The sequence below is a fragment of the Ceratotherium simum genome, chromosome X, assembly GCF_057802395.1.
Source record: "Ceratotherium simum simum isolate JZ-2026a chromosome X, ASM5780239v1, whole genome shotgun sequence".
Classification (NCBI taxonomy): domain Eukaryota; kingdom Metazoa; phylum Chordata; class Mammalia; order Perissodactyla; family Rhinocerotidae; genus Ceratotherium; species Ceratotherium simum.
In genome coordinates this window covers 128,645,036-128,659,937 of record NC_141940.1, presented here as the reverse complement: position 1 = coordinate 128,659,937, position 14,902 = coordinate 128,645,036, and the positions used below count along the sequence as shown (strand labels likewise).

At 60.0% G+C, this 14,902-nt stretch overlaps 2 protein-coding genes across 2 annotated transcripts in view; one reads left to right on the top strand and one right to left on the bottom strand.

Annotated features, from left to right (window-relative positions):
* Positions 1–4,504, top strand: part of LOC101407912 (interleukin-3 receptor subunit alpha) — a 62,513-nt gene extending 58,009 nt beyond the window's left edge. The window contains exons 18-20 of the mRNA XM_087426744.1: positions 2,770–2,878; positions 3,910–3,988; positions 4,240–4,504. Of these exons, the coding sequence (XP_087282870.1) occupies positions 2,770–2,878; positions 3,910–3,988; positions 4,240–4,314 (263 nt within the window). The 3' untranslated portion in view covers positions 4,315–4,504. The remainder of the gene's footprint in view (positions 1–2,769; positions 2,879–3,909; positions 3,989–4,239) is intronic.
* Positions 4,505–6,223: 1,719 nt separating this feature from the next.
* LOC147912044 (ADP/ATP translocase 3) lies at positions 6,224–10,721 on the bottom strand. Its single transcript, XM_087426745.1, has 4 exons — positions 10,508–10,721; positions 8,406–8,892; positions 7,318–7,458; positions 6,224–6,784 (listed from the first exon to the last, which is right to left on the bottom strand). Exons 1-4 carry the CDS (start codon positions 10,616–10,618, stop codon positions 6,627–6,629), a joined length of 897 nt encoding a protein of 298 aa, XP_087282871.1. The 5' UTR covers positions 10,619–10,721; the 3' UTR covers positions 6,224–6,626.
* Positions 10,722–14,902: the final 4,181 nt, after the last annotated feature.

Here is a 14,902-nt window from a genome sequence, read left to right as displayed (position 1 = left end):
GAGGAGCCCCCAGGACAGACACACAAGTACCCATGGAAAGGCCAAGGCAGGCGCCATGTTGGATCTCGTGCTTGAGTCCCACAGAGTTGGGTGGATTCGTGTAATTCTGGGGCAGATGAGCAGTGTGTCTGGGTCACGGCCACACGGTACTGTGTGCAAGCCCCCTGGGCTGCATACCAGAACCCTCACTCCAGCCAAGTTCCATGAATCCTTCAGATGAATGGACGGCCCCTTTGTGCAGACACAACCAGTGGGATGTGTAGGTTCATCTGCCATTGGTATTACAGAAGACACAAGAGGAGGGGACATATCTGCGCTGACCCCTGTGTTATTTAGGGTTCTCTGGAGAAACAGAACCAACAGGATGTGTGCATATATCTCTATCTATGTATCCATCATCTATCTGTCTATTCATCTATCTATCTATCTATCTGTCCATCATCTATCTATCCATCCATCACATCTATCTATCCATCATCTATCTATCTACCATGTATCTATCCATCTGTCTATCCATCCATCATATCCATCTATCTATCTATCTATCTATCTATCTATCTATCTATCTATCTATCTACCTACCTACCTACCTACCTACCTATATCATCTATCATCTCTCTCTCTCTCTATCTATCCATCCATCCATCATATCTATCCATCCATCATATCTATCATCTATCTATCTCTATTTATCATCTATCTATCATCTGTCTGTCTATCTATCTATCCATCATCTATCTATCATCTGTCTGTCTATCTATCTATCCATCCATCATATCATCTATCTATCTATCTATCTATCTATCTATCTATCTATCTATCTATCATCTATTCATCCATCGTATCAGTCTATCTATCTATCTATCCATCCATCCATCCATCATATCTATCATCTATCTCTATTTATCATCTATTATCTGTGTCTGTCTATCTATCTATCTATCTATCTATCTATCTATATTTATCTATCCTCTCTCTATCTAACCATCTATCTATATCTATCTATTATCTATCTATCTATCTATCTATCTATCATATATTTATCTATCTCTATCATTTATCTGTCATCTAACTAGTTACCTCTCTACCTACCTACCTATCTATCTAGAGACAGAGACAGGGAGAGAGATTTGCTTTAAAGAATTGGTTCACGCAATTGTGGAGGCCGGCACGTCCAAAACCTACAGGGTAGACCAGGCAGCTGGAGACCCAGGGAGGAGCTGACGTTGCAGCTCGAGTCCCAAGGCCACCCAGAGGAAGAATTCCCTCTTCCTCAGGGAATCTCAGTCTTTTCTCTTGAGGCCTTCAACTGATTAGATGAGGCCCACCCACACTACAGAGGGCAATCTGCTTTATTCAAAGACTACTGATTTAAATATTAATCTTATCTAAAAAAAACCTTCATATTAACATCTAGACTCATGGGTAAGCAAATATCTGGGTACCGTGGTTGAGACAAGTTGGCACACAAAATTATAGAGAGATAGATAAATTACTTGTGCTGCCGTAACAAAATACCATAGACTGGGTGGCTTAAACAACAGAAATTCGTTAGCTCCCAGATCTGGAGGCTGTAAGTCCGAGATCAAGGTGAGGGCAGGGCTGTTCCTTCTGGAGGCTCTGAGGCAGCGTCTGTTCCAGGCCCCTCTCCCGGCTGCTGGGGGCTGCAGGCCCTGTGAGTCAAAGCTGGGTTACTTGTTACTTGCGTGACCCACAGTTCTCCTGGCCCCCTGGAGGCCCGTGGGCTCTTGTGATTCCTGCAGGCCTGGTCTGCGGTGCGCCAAACCCAGATCCATTCCCCGCAGACCCTGGAGAGAGAGATCACAGAGAAAGGTCCGAGGGGCAAGTAGGAGACTTTCTCCAGGTAGAGCAGCTGTATAGCCAGCTCCCTGCAATGTGCCTTTTGGGTTTCACCTGCCCTCTGGCTGGCCTGGGGGTCTGGGGCAGGGGTGGGTGGAGACATGAGGTCCCCTTTGCCTTCTCCCCTCCTTCCCTCTGGGACTGGCTTCCTGGCCATCGGGCTAATCTCACCTACATCTCACCTACGGCTTGCAGAGCAGATGCCTTCAGAACCACGTGCATTTTCTCAGGCTCCTCCGACACCTGGGTATCCTCTTCCTGTCCGTGCTGCATGCACCTCCTGGACTCAGTTTCCCCTCTGTTCCCCTGTCCTGCCTGCTAAGCTCTGCACCCCTGCCCAAGCTGTTCCAGCCAGCTGCCTGTCTTGCTCCGTGGCAAAGAGCCCACTATTGCCAAAAATCTGTCATTAAAACAAATCGTTTAATGCGATAGTTTTTGTTTTTGTTTTTGTTTTTAAATCAAAGTTAATGCAAAAAATCCACGATGGGCATAATATCCCTCTCCGCGCAGACCAGGGCGCGGAGCTGGAGCGAGGCGGTTGTTCTGCAGGACAGACCCGCCACGCCTCCAGCCGGCCCGGCGGACCATTCGCGGCGAGGGGAAGCCGGGCTCTTTGAAAACACTCTCGGGGCTGGGTGTCCCGCGCACTGGCAAGACCAGAGGGCGACGGGTCAACGCCAAGTGTCCCTCGGTGGTCAGTCGGGGGGCAAAGGGCTTCTGGCGAGGGCTCTCCCCGTGGGAGCGGCTCCCGCAGGGTCCCGGTGAGCAGGTGGCCGCCGTCCCCACAGTGGACGGTGCTCCGCGTGCGGCCGCCTCCCCATCCCGGGCCCCTGGGGCAGCGGCCGCGGATGCGCTATCCCTGGACCCCCAGGACCGGCCCGACGCGTCCCCTCCGCCCCCCTTCCCTAGTGTGTGACCCGGAGAAGGAGGGCGCGGGCCTCCGCGTCTGGCTGACCGCTTCGCTGACCGCGCTGGGCACGCTGCTGGCTCTCGGGCTCCTGCTCCTCCTCTGCAGAAGGTGAGCGCCCCGCGGCCCCGGGTTCGCGGGGTGGTTTTCTGGGGCGCGCTCCACCCTGGGGGTCCCTCGCGGCCGGACGCTACCCCTTCGCCCCCGATCGCGCGCCCCCGGGTCTCAACCGCCCGGGCGCGCGCGCCCGCCTCTCCCGGGCCTCCAGGCGCCCCAGGGGTCTTTCTGAAACATGATCCTAGTTTCCACCATCTGGTTCCTGCTGCTCAAGGGACACCAGGACGCCCGGTCCCCAATGCAGCATCCCGGGGGCCCCTCCCTCCCTTCCTCCCTCCCCAGACCCCCAGCACACGACGGGGGGCTGCAGCGAGGGTCACCTGCTCGTCCCCACATGTCCCCACTTTTTGCTCCGTCACACCTTATCCAGACTCCCCCCTCCCCAACATCCGTCAGGACGTGCCCCTGGGACCCTTCCCCACCCAGCGGGCAGCAGGCCAGCCGATAGCGTTATCATGGCCTGTCCCAGCCGACCACAACTCCTGCTGCTGGGGGTCCCTTCCACATGCCCGGGGGGGTTCAGCCTGATGGGTGAGCCCGGCACAGGCCCTGTCCTGGCCTGGGGATCTTTGTCCCAGTGCTCACCTGGTGGCCCTCGACTCTGGTTCAACCGTGGCTCTCTCTTGGCTTCACCCCACCCTTCCAGCCCCTTCAGGCAGAGCCGCCCTGCGGAGGGGCTTGGTTTTAGGCGTGGGTGGGCCAGCTGCCAGCGGGTAGGGTACAAGCCCCTGGCATGGGGTCGTTGCCATGGTGATAGGAGCTGGAGGCCGCCTCCATCTTTCCAGGGTCTCTGGCAGGGGTGGGGCGAGGTGCAGGCGACTGAGAAGCAGTCTTAGCTTCTGCTAACACGGTGATGAGCCACTCGTGCGTGTCCTGGCCGTGGGGGCCGGGAACGAGAGCCCCCCGCCAGGAGGGTCGGGTCCTAACTCCATCCCGGCCTCGCTGTGGCCCCTCTGCGGACGCTGCATCTCCCCTACGGGGGCTGGCTGGTCCTGGTTTCCCAGCGTGAATGTCTCTTCCCCCAGGTACTCGGTGACGCAGAAGCTGTTCCCCCCTATCCCCCGCATGAAGGACCACATCACCGACCACCTGCAGAACAAGCTAGTACGGGGTGGCTGCTGCCAGGGCGCGGGTCTGGGGACGAGGCGGCCGCAGCCCGGCCCAAGCAGCAGGACGCTCTCCTGTGGGCCCCAGTGGGCGGCGCGCACGGGAGGAACCGGGAGCCTGGCCTGTGAGCAGGGGTGGTCCCCCGAGGAGGTCCCCCGGGGGTTGGGGCCACGAGCCCCCGTGAGCCGCGCAGTGTCCAGGCCAGGCAGGTTCTGGACGGGCCGGGCTGAACTCCCCCTCTCTCACAGATGGTCTGGGAGGCCGGCAAAGCCAGCCGGGAGGAGTGTCCGGTGGCCGAGGTGCAGGTTCTAGGGGAAACGTGAAGCCGGAGGCCAGGCCTTGTTCTCGGGGGCGACCAGGCGCAGTTGGACGAATGGACGTTGTGACCGGAGAGAAGGGGGACCCCAGTGCAGCGTGCGCAGAGTTGCCACTACGAAGAAAGACAAAACCCTGTATCGTGCTCACTTCCTAAATAAAAAGCTTTTTCACTCACTCCTGGGCCCGGAGGTGGGATCTGGCCGTGACCCCTCTGTCTGGCCTCCTGAGATAGGCTGCACCCAGGGCCCCACTAACACTTAACTGGACTTGCCCCTTCGCGAGCGCTGTCTTTGATGGTCCCATGTGTTTTCTTGCGTGTTCTCTTCGTCAGCACCTTAAATGCCTCACGTAACGGGGATGCGGCTCACAGCGCTCGTGAGCTCCGTGTGCGACCCCGGGAAGCGCACACAGGAGACGGGGCGCTGGGGCAGCAGTAAGGGGGCGTCCCAGCCATGGGACCCCACGTCGGGGGAGGCCAGCACGAGGAAGCCGCAGAGCGTCAGGAGATGGAGATGGTGGAAGGCGGGGAACCCCGCTGTCTGCTGCCCCCGGCAGGGCATGAGAGCTTCAGGGCCCACGGCGTAAACTCCTGCCGCTGAGGCCCCCCACCCCGCGGAGCCGCTGGAAGACGGCCACCCGCCAACACCCAGCCATAAACCCAGGAGGAAGGACGCTCACGTCACACCACCCGCCACTTGGGGACCTGGTCTCCAGGAGGCGGGCTCCCCTGGAAACGCTGTCTGGCGTGTTGAGTCGTGAAGTGACCTCTGGCTGTTTGGCTTGCTTCCATCCTTAGAGTTCCAGGTTCTTACAGGCAGGAAATCAGCCTGAGTTGCATTTTCCGATTTTGCCTACTTTGCTGAACAGCGAGAAGGTGATGACGTGCAGAATGCCCCACGGGACCCAGGGTACCAGCTGACGGGATTCCAGCGAAGTGCTAATTAAACGGGGCCGTAATTATCTAACTGAATGGGCCGTTCCCCACCAGGCTAGAAGGAACAGGGTGAGGCCATGTCCTCATTCTCAATCCGGCACAGCTCCCGGGAGGACACGGAGGGTGTCCAGGTTCAAAGCTAGTCCACCCTGAACGCCGGGGCTCCCTGACAAGGTTCCTCCGTGGAGGCAGGCAGGGGCCCTGTGGGGGTGACGGTGGACAGTCCTGTCCTGTCTTGTTACCCCACGGAAGCCACATCTTGGGCCAAGCTTGCTTCAATTTCTCCATCTCTAATGTAACCGTCTTGTTCCACAGACATGAAGGTTTGTAGGCACCGAGGTTTTGGAATCAGAAAGAACAAGATCTGCCTTCTTGGACCAGGATTTCTGACGCCCAGGAGAGCAGGGCCGGCCTTCCCACCCCAGTTCACCCAGCCCAGAGGCAGACGATACCAGGATCCAAGTTCAGCCCGGGGGAGACTGCAGTTTTTTTTTGTTTCCTGCACTGAACATAAGTGTTTGTGCAGAGATGGCTCCATGGGGTGGACGCTGAGCTGCCTGGGGGCTGGGCAACGGGCTCCCCCATGCAGGCATACACACGGGGCAGTGAATGCTCATGAGAGGCCAGGGCAGGCGTGGGCCACGGACGCACAGCAGCTGCCACCCCTGGGGACTCCTTGGTGGCTTAATGCTCGAATGGTGGATGGAGAAGACCCCAGGAGCTCAGGGCAGAAGAGGACTTCAGAAAGGAGAGGCCTGTCAGCAAACAGGCCTCCCCACAGAGAAGCTCCGAGACCCCAGGGTCCTGGCTTCTGTTTGTCCCTTCTTCCATCCACAGGCGGCCTGGGGGACAGACCAGGCTGCAGACGGGCAGCCAGGGCCCCGGTTTCAATCCTGCCGCTTCCCAGCTGGAGATCACCCTGACCCCTTGGGCCGCCAACCCCACGAGGCCGCTTGGTTCAGACAGACCACCACACAGGGTCTCTGTGCCCGATTTTATTGTTTTGCAGCGGAATGCCCAACACAGAACGTAATCGGAAATACTCGGCTGTGCAAAAGATAGTGCTTAAGTACAAATGGGAGACATGATTCCTTTTTAAATAAATACTTAAACACAGGCGGGCCCTACCTGGACTCTACGGCCGTGTCTCCGAGCTGCCTGGCCGTGGACCCACGAAGACGGCATGATTCCCCTCCCCCCCGCAATCGAGACACGGAATCCCGGCGCCAGTGGTCACGATCACAAGGACCCTGTCTAGAGCCTTCCCCGGCCCCTATGCGGGATCGGGCTGGGACAAGGATAGTGGAATTTCTCGAAGATCAATGGTCCGTAACAGTTAGGAATTCTGAGGTGCGGTTGGTCCCGGGTCCGGCACGGCGAGGCCTAGATGACCTTCTTCAGCTCGTCGTACAGGACCAGCACGAAGGCGCCCCCCATGCCCCTGAGCACGTTGGACCAGGCGCCCTTGAAGAAAGCCTTGCCGCCCTCGTCCTTGAAGATCTTGCGCCAGCAGTCGACGGTCCCCTTGTACATGATGTCGGCTGCAGGAAGAGGGGTGGGGGTCAGCGGGAGGTTCCTCAGGAAACGGGCACGAGACCAACCACGAAAGACACGGTAGGGAGGCTAATCCCCGGATGCCACCATCCGGGCAACTTGGAGTCAGGACCGCGGGAAAGGAGGCTCTGGACACCCAGTGCCCCTGCTCACGGCCCCACTGGGCCTACTGCTGGGGGGTGGGGATGAAACACACAGAACTCCTCCACAGAACCCCACCTCCAACCCCTGGTCCACTCAGGGCCCGTGGACGCCCCGGAGACAGTTAAGGGAGGCAGACCCAGGACGTGGGCGTGAACAAGTCTGCAGGCAAGGCCAGAAAAGAGGCTGTTGGAACCGGATCCAGTGTTGCCTGGACATGGGTCACTGCCATCGACCAGAGCCTGCTGTTAAGCCAGGCCACCTTGAGAAACTCCTTATCCGATGGCCCCAGAATCCCACAGGCTAAGGCCACGAGACCCTTCGAGAACGTCTCTGACCTCCCGCTGCCCAGCCCCCTCCCAGCCCCTAGAAAAGATACCTCCTTTGCGCCCCGATTGCATCATCATCCGTCGCCGTACGGTGTCGAAGGGGTAGGAGACCACGCCCGCCACAGCCGTCACCGTCTGGGCGATCATCCAGCTCACCACGATGTGGGTATTCTTGGGATCGGGGAGCATGCCTGCAGGGTCACCACCAGCATTAGGCCCCACAGCTGCACTCTGCCGCCCCCTGGCTCCACACGGAGCTCCCGAGACCAGGCGACATTGGAGAGGTCACAGTGGGGTCAGCTACAGGGGGAAGCCGCCTGCAAGCTCCAGTGGGACCGGCCCAGGGGCCAGCAGAGCACCTGGGAGTGGCCTCTCCAGAGCAGCGGATGCACGAGGCTCGGACAGTGGACATGCCACACCTGAGGCCGTTCTGCTGTAGAGGTGCCAGCAGGCCTGGGCCCTCACTGACGGGGGGGGGGGCTTACTTTCACGGGTGAACTGTGCCCCCTCAAAAAATCACAGTGAATTGCCAACCCCCAAGATCTCAGAACAAAACTGTGTCTGAATACAGGGTTTTCTACAGAAATAATCAGGACAAAATGAGATGATTTGGCAGAACCCTATTTCAATAAGACTCACATCCTTACAAGAAGGCAAAATTAAGACATACAGACATCGGGCCGGCCCCATGGCTTAGCGGTTAAGTGCGTGCGCTCCGCTACTGGCAGCCCGGGTTCGGATCCCGGGCGCGCACCAACGCACCGCTTCTCCGGCCATGCTGAGGCTGCGTCCCACATACAGCAACTAGAAGGCTATGCAGCTATGACATACAACTATCTACCGGGGCTTTGGGGGAAAAAATAAATAAATAAATAAATAAATAAAATTAATAAAATAAAAAAATAAAAAAAAAGACATACAGACATCAACAATGTACACGCACAGGGGGATGACCACGTGAATACACAGAAAGAAAACGGGTGTCTACGCGCCAAGGAGAGAGGCCTCAGGAGAAACCAACCCTGCCCACGTCTGGGTCTCAGATTCCAGCCTCCAGAACGGGGAGAACATGAGTGTCAGCTGCTGAAGCCCCCCCGGCCAGCGGCGCCGTGTCAGCAGCCAGGGAGAACCCACTTACCCTTGGCCGTGTCGTACACGCCAAAGTAGGCAGCCCGGTAGATGATGATGCCCTGCACAGAGACGTTGAAGCCCTGGTACAGGCCCCGGACGCCGTCAGACTTGGTGATCTTCACCAGACAGTCCCCCAGGCCTTTGAACTCCCGCTCCGTGGCCGACTTCCCCACGTCGGCCGCCAGGCGGGTCCGGGCGAAATCCAGGGGGTAGACGAAGCAGAGAGAGGTGGCTCCGGCCGCCCCCCCGGAGGCCAGGTTGCCGGCGAAATACCTCCAGAACTGAGTGTGCTTGTCCACGCCGCCCAGGAAGATCTGCTTGTACTTGTCCTTGAAGGCGAAGTTGAGGGCTTGCGTGGGGAAGTAGCGGATGACGTTGGCCAGGTTGCCCCTCCAGAAGGACAGGATGCCCTGCTCCCGGGGGATGCGCACGATGCAGTCCACGATGCCCTTGTACTGCTTGTCAGCCGCGATCTGCTTACTGGCGTGCTGCACCTGAGGGGCGATGGGGGCGGGTCACACGGGGGCCTTTCTCTAACACCCACCACCACCCCCACTGAAGATGTCGGCTCCAAACACTAGCTCCTGCACGCGGACTTCGAGTTGCCCAGAGACCTCACATCTGGAAACACCCTTCTTTTAACTCGGTAACTGTTTGTCGCTGCAACAGTGTTGCCAACGGACATGGCAACATTGTCGCTATCAGCGCGATCCATTTTCTAAGGCAACAATGTTGCCACCAGAACGATCCATTTGTAAGGCAACAATGTTGCCATCAGAGCGATCCATTTTCTAAGGCAACAATGATGCCACCAGAACGATCCATTTTGTAAGGCAACAATGTTGCCATCAGAACCATACATTTCTAAGGCAACAATGTTGCCAGCAGAACGATCCATTTGTAAGGCGACAATGTTGCCATCAAAGCGATCTATTTTCTAAGGCAGCAATGATGCCACCAGAACGATCCATTTGTAAGGCGACAATGTTGCCATCAGAGCGATCCATTTTCTAAGGCAACAATGATGCCACCAGAACGATCCATTTTGTAAGGCAACAATGTTGCCATCAGAACCATACATTTCTAAGGCAACAATGTTGCCACCAGAACGATCCATTTGTAAGGCGACAATGTTGCCATCAAAGCGATCTATTTTCTAAGGCAGCAATGATGCCACCAGAACGATCCATTTGTAAGGCGACAATGTTGCCATCAGAGCGATCCATTTTCTAAGGCAACAATGATGCCACCAGAACGATCCATTTGTAAGGCGACAATGTTGCCATCAAAGCGATCTATTTTCTAAGGCAGCAATGATGCCACCAGAACGATCCATTTGTAAGGCGACAATGTTGCCATCAGAGCGATCCATTTTCTAAGGCAACAATGATGCCACCAGAACGATCCATTTGTAAGGCGACAATGTTGCCATCAAAGCGATCTATTTTCTAAGGCAGCAATGATGCCACCAGAACGATCCATTTGTAAGGCGACAATGTTGCCATCAGAGCGATCCATTTTCTAAGGCAACAATGATGCCACCAGAACGATCCATTTTGTAAGGCAACAATGTTGCCATCAGAACCATACATTTCTAAGGCAACAAATGTTGCCACCAGAACGATACATTTGCAGCAACTTGCAACATTTCTAACAACACACAATGACAGTTTATTCTTGTTCTGAACACGGAGTATAAAAGGGGGAGGAAGAACCGATATCCAACGCCAAAGTGCGTTAGCAGGAACCCCGTGGCGCGCCCAAAGTCACCGCCCCCGCCTCCACCGCGGAGTCTGTTCACGCGGCCAGCAGGCGCGCATGCGCCCTTCGGACAGCGCCGCAGCATCCCGGCAAGCCAGACTCCAAGCGCACGCGCAGGCGTCCACGACGCGGAGAGCGCGTGCGCGCCCGCGGCTCCACCCCCGCCCATGCGGCAGCGCCCACGTGACGCGCGCCCGGCCCGCCCCCGGAAGCCGGAGGCGCGCGGACAAAGCGGCGCGCCGTCCCACTTCCGGTGCCCGGCCGCCCGCCGGACCGGTGCCCGTGGCCCGCCCGGCCGGCTTCCCCCGCGCCCGGGCCCTGGCCCCCGCGTCCGCAGGCCGCCCGCACCTGCAGCAGCAGCTTGACCCGCTCGATCGGGGCCACGGCCGTCTTGGAGATGGCGGCGGCGATGCCTCCCGCCAGGAAGTCCTTGGCGAAGGAGAGGGCCTGTTCCGTCATGGTGGCGGGGCGCGCGGCGCAGCGGGCGGAGAGCGGACGGGGACACGGAGAGCCGAGGGTAGGCGCCGCTGGCTCAGCCCTGCCGCCGCCGGGACCGAAAGGACGGGGCGGCCAGCGCGCAGCCGCTAAGGTGCCGACGCCCCGCCCCCGCCCCCGCCCGCCGCGCCCATTGGCTGCGCCGCGCGCCGACGCCCCTCCCCTTCCCGGATCCCGCGCCCCCGCAGGCTGCCGGGAGCCGCGCCGCGCCCCGCCCCGCGCACCCGCGCTCCGTGACCATTGGCCGTGGTGCCGACTACGCCCCGCCTCTTCCGCGCTCCGCGCCGCGAGGCATGTCGGGAGCCGGGCCCCGCCCATGCGCCCTGTGGGTCGGGGGCTTGGCGGACGCCGTGACCTTGTCAAGGTCAAGCCGGGCCCGCGCGAGGGCGACAGATGGCGGCGGTGGGTAGGGGAGGCCGGCGGACCACCGGGCTCGCCTCGCAGACCCCCGGACCTCGGCCGTGACCCCCGGGCTGGCCCCGCGGACCCCCGAGCCCTGGCCGTGACCTCCGGGCTGGCCCCGCCGACCCCCGATCCCTGGCCGTGACCTCCGGTTTCGCCCTGCTGACCCCCGGACCTCGGCCGTGACCCCCGGGCTGGCCCCGCCGACCCCCGAGCCCTGGCCATGACCTCCGGTTTCGCCCCGCTGAGCCCGGATCCCGGGCTGGCCCCGCGGACCCCCGAGCCCTGGTCGTGACCTCCGCGTTCGCCCCGCTGACCCCCGGACCCCGGCCGTGACCTCCGGTTTCGCCCCGCTGAGCCCGGATCCCGGGCTTGCCCCGCCGACCCCCGAGCCCTGGTCGTGACCTCCGCGTTCGCCCCGCTGACCCCCGGACCCCGGCCGTGACCCGCAGGGCCAGAGCAGGGGGCCGAGCCCCCCGCCCCCCGGACCCTCGACCCCCAGGCCGCCCCGACCCCCTACACTCGCTCCCCCCGAGACGTGCCCCCGCGGCCCGGTTCTCCAGGGCGTGCTCGCCCCCTGCCCGGGAGACCCCGGCCCCTCTTCCTATCCGTCCGCGGGGCCTGCGCGAGCCCCCCGGGACGACCCCAGCTCCCGCGGGGGCCCCGGAACCCTGACCCCATGACGGGACTCCGGGTGGCGCTCCGGGCGCTGCGACGAGGGGGCTCCGGGAGGGGCAGGAGGGCGTGTGCTGCCCGGCACATGCTCACACTCACACGCATGCACTCACGCTTATGCTCGTGCATACACGCCACGCGTGCGCACGCTCACTCCCGCGCACATGCACACACCTTCATGCACACGTGTACACCCCTCACACGTGCACACAAGTTCATGTACACACATGCATTTGCACACATGCTCGTGCACACGCAGACATGCACAGGGACGCTCCCGAGGCCGAGGTGTTTTGAAATGTTGCAAACTTTTTAGTGAATTGTAACTAAGTGATACAAGTGGTAACCGTCACGGACTGAACACGGTGTAAGGACCGCCAAATAGCTTTTCAGTAGCAACTGCGGAGCCAGAATCTCGTTTCTTTTCTCCCGCTCTGTTTGTCTCTGTCTTCTTCCCTCCCTTTCTCATTTTTCTCCCTGCCCCTTTTGCTTCTTTTTGGTCTCCTGCGTCCCCACCAGCAGGTAAAACCCCCCTGGCACTGGGTGCACGGGTGGGTGGAGGCCTGGGAAGCACCCAGAAGAGCCTCGGGCACTCGGAGCCGGTGATTTCCCCAGTCCCCTGTGTCCTTGACCATGGCTTCCTGCGTCTGGTCTTGACCTCCAGGGAGAGGCAGGGGACGGGCAGTGCCTGGGGCTGCCCAGGTGCAGAGGGTGGTCCAGCTGTGGGGGGGAGGAGTGTCAGCGTCTGGCCCTGGGGGCATTGCTGTGGGGAGGGCCTTGGAGGTTCTGGCATGTTCTTGAGGCTTCACCGGGACAGGGGGGCAGAGAAAGTCCCTGGAGGTCCACGCCCGCAGCCCCCGTGGGGCTCTGGAGTGGAGGACAGAGGGCGGCCATGGGGTCTGGGGGGACGGGATGTCTGCTCAGGGGGCCGTGTCTCAGAGGAGAAAAGCATCTCTTGTTCATTTGTTCCCGGGATCAGCTCGCTGGGCTGGGAGGGACCCCAGTGATGGGGAGGGACCCTGGCGAGGCTTGTCACGGCTAGCGGGGGCCAGCCAGCTGAAGCTGCTCCTTCAGGATCCAGCTGGTTGGCATCTGCTCAGGCCGGGGCTGCGGGTGAGGCCCTGGAACCAGTGCTTCTGTCTCAGACCCTGTGTCACGGGACACTGGAACATTCCTCCCGTGCTGGTGGGGCCGTTAACTCAGTGACCCGCTCCCCTGCCCCAGGCGTGGGAACGTCCCCTCCCCGAGCTCCGCCTGCATTCCTGGCCGCCACCCCACCGCTCAGCCCAGTGTGACGTGTGTTGGTTCCTCTGAGCGCCCGGGGGTCCCTGGCCACCTGTGCCTGGCCCCCAGACGGTGCTGGGGGAATGCTTCTCGAATGAACAAGTGAATGAGTGAATGAATGAACGTGGTCTCTTCCCGTCATCGCTGACTGGGGCTCAGAATGTGTTCTTCTGTAGAAAGTGGGCATTAGACACAGACACCGTGTGTGTGTGTGTGTGTGTGTGTGTGTGTGTGTGTGTGTGTGTGTGTGTGTGTGTGTGTGTGTGTGAGACTGTGAGAGTCATGGCCCCCCTGTCCCACTAGGGCTGACCCGGGAGGGCGGCGGGGCTGTGCATGCCGGAAACCGAGAGCTCCATGTACCTGGGAGGGGAGAGCCCAGGTAGACTGCGCACCTGGGCCTGGAAAGGGAGAGGTGGGGTGAGTGGGAAGCGGAGGCGGGGAGCGTCTCCTCCAAGGGTTTAAGTTCCAAGACCCCAGCAGTGGGGAGACAAGACCCAGCTCTCGGTGGCGTCCCCTAAGGGCTCTGACGGAGTGAGATGAGCTGTGGCCGGGCCACCAGGTGATCTGATTGAATCTGCACCCTAGAGCATCTGAGAAGCGGCTGGGTGATTGAAAGACACGGGGGAGGCAACTTAGAAGATTCAGGGTTTCAGCTGACGGCTGGAGGTGAGTCATCGAGGTGAGGAGGGATTTGGGGGGCACGTGCTGTGAGCTGGGCCCTGGGAGTCTGTCCTAGTCGACAGGCAGTTCCTTCCAGCCCTGCGTTGTGTGACGTGGTCTAGTGGGGGGTCATGAGGCTGCACAGGGAGAGCGAAAGATGGGGACCCACGGGGGACAGGGGAGGGGCGGGGCGCTGTGGACTCAGCTGTGGTCCTGACAGTCTCTTGTCGCAGCTCCTTCCCCCATCCCCGCCCCCCGATATTCCAGCCAGTAATGCATTCAGACTGTGCGGTATGCAGTGTGTGCTGAAATATTTTTGGAATGAATGAATGAATGAATTCTGCCTGGAGGGCGGGGGTCCGGTCAGGTTGCCCAGCCCAGAATTCCAACCTTGAAATCTTGTCTCCTAAAGAATAAACACCTGTGTGTGGGCCCACACACACACACACACACACACACACACACACTCTCACTTTCCCACAATTTCCTAGAAGCACTGTTTTTGGGTGTTAGTTCTAATAAATGCAAACACGGGTCGTGGAGGACTCATATTTTCTCACTTCTTTGCAAGTCTAGCAGAGACAGGGAGAGTGGGCAGTCTGGGGACCCCACGGACCCTCCGTCGGCTTTCACGTGTCATCGGGCCCTCACTGTCAGGCCCGGGGGTCTCCCTCGGGTGGGTGGGTCCTTGGTTCAAGGGCACAGTTGTGGGTGTGCGACCTCGGGGTCAGCCACTCCTGGGGTGCGGGGGTCTGGGCTGACTGCACAGCCACGCTGCCCCCAGCTCATCCGGCTCCCTGCGTCCAGGGCTGGGGGGGCTCGGGTGCCGCGGGCAGGGGAGCTGGCACCTCTGGTTAGAGGCACAAACCGGGTGACCTTGAGATGGACGCTTGGTTGCTTCTGAGAAACCTGGTGACCTTGAGACAGCTCCGGGCACCCCGAGGGCTGCAGAGCAGGTGTGCGATGCGCCCTGGACCCCAGTCGCTGTTCCCACCGGGGACGCCCCAGGTTTCTGCTCAGCCTGGCTGAACACAGGGACCACAGGGGCACCCGAAGGACTCGGCCTGTTCCCCCGGGAAAGGAAGGAGGCTGACTGCGGTGGCCAAGGTGCCCGGGTCATTGTCACCCAGCACAGCAGCCGTGCACCAGCCCGGGGAGGCGGGGCGGGGCCGGTGAGGCGCTCGGCTCTCCTGGCCACTCGCTCTGCAGGTCCACCTAGGAGACAGG

Coding starts and splice junctions, on each gene's coding strand:
- LOC147912044 (XM_087426745.1), bottom strand. CDS start 10,618: ATGACGGAACAGGCCCTCTCCTTCGCCAAGGACTTCCTGGCGGGAGGC. Junction 7,459..8,405: donor CGTGTACGACACGGCCAAGG/GTAAGTGGGTTC, acceptor GTGACCCTGCAG/GCATGCTCCCCGATCCCAAG. Junction 6,785..7,317: donor GCAATCGGGGCGCAAAGGAG/GTATCTTTTCTA, acceptor CTCTTCCTGCAG/CCGACATCATGTACAAGGGG.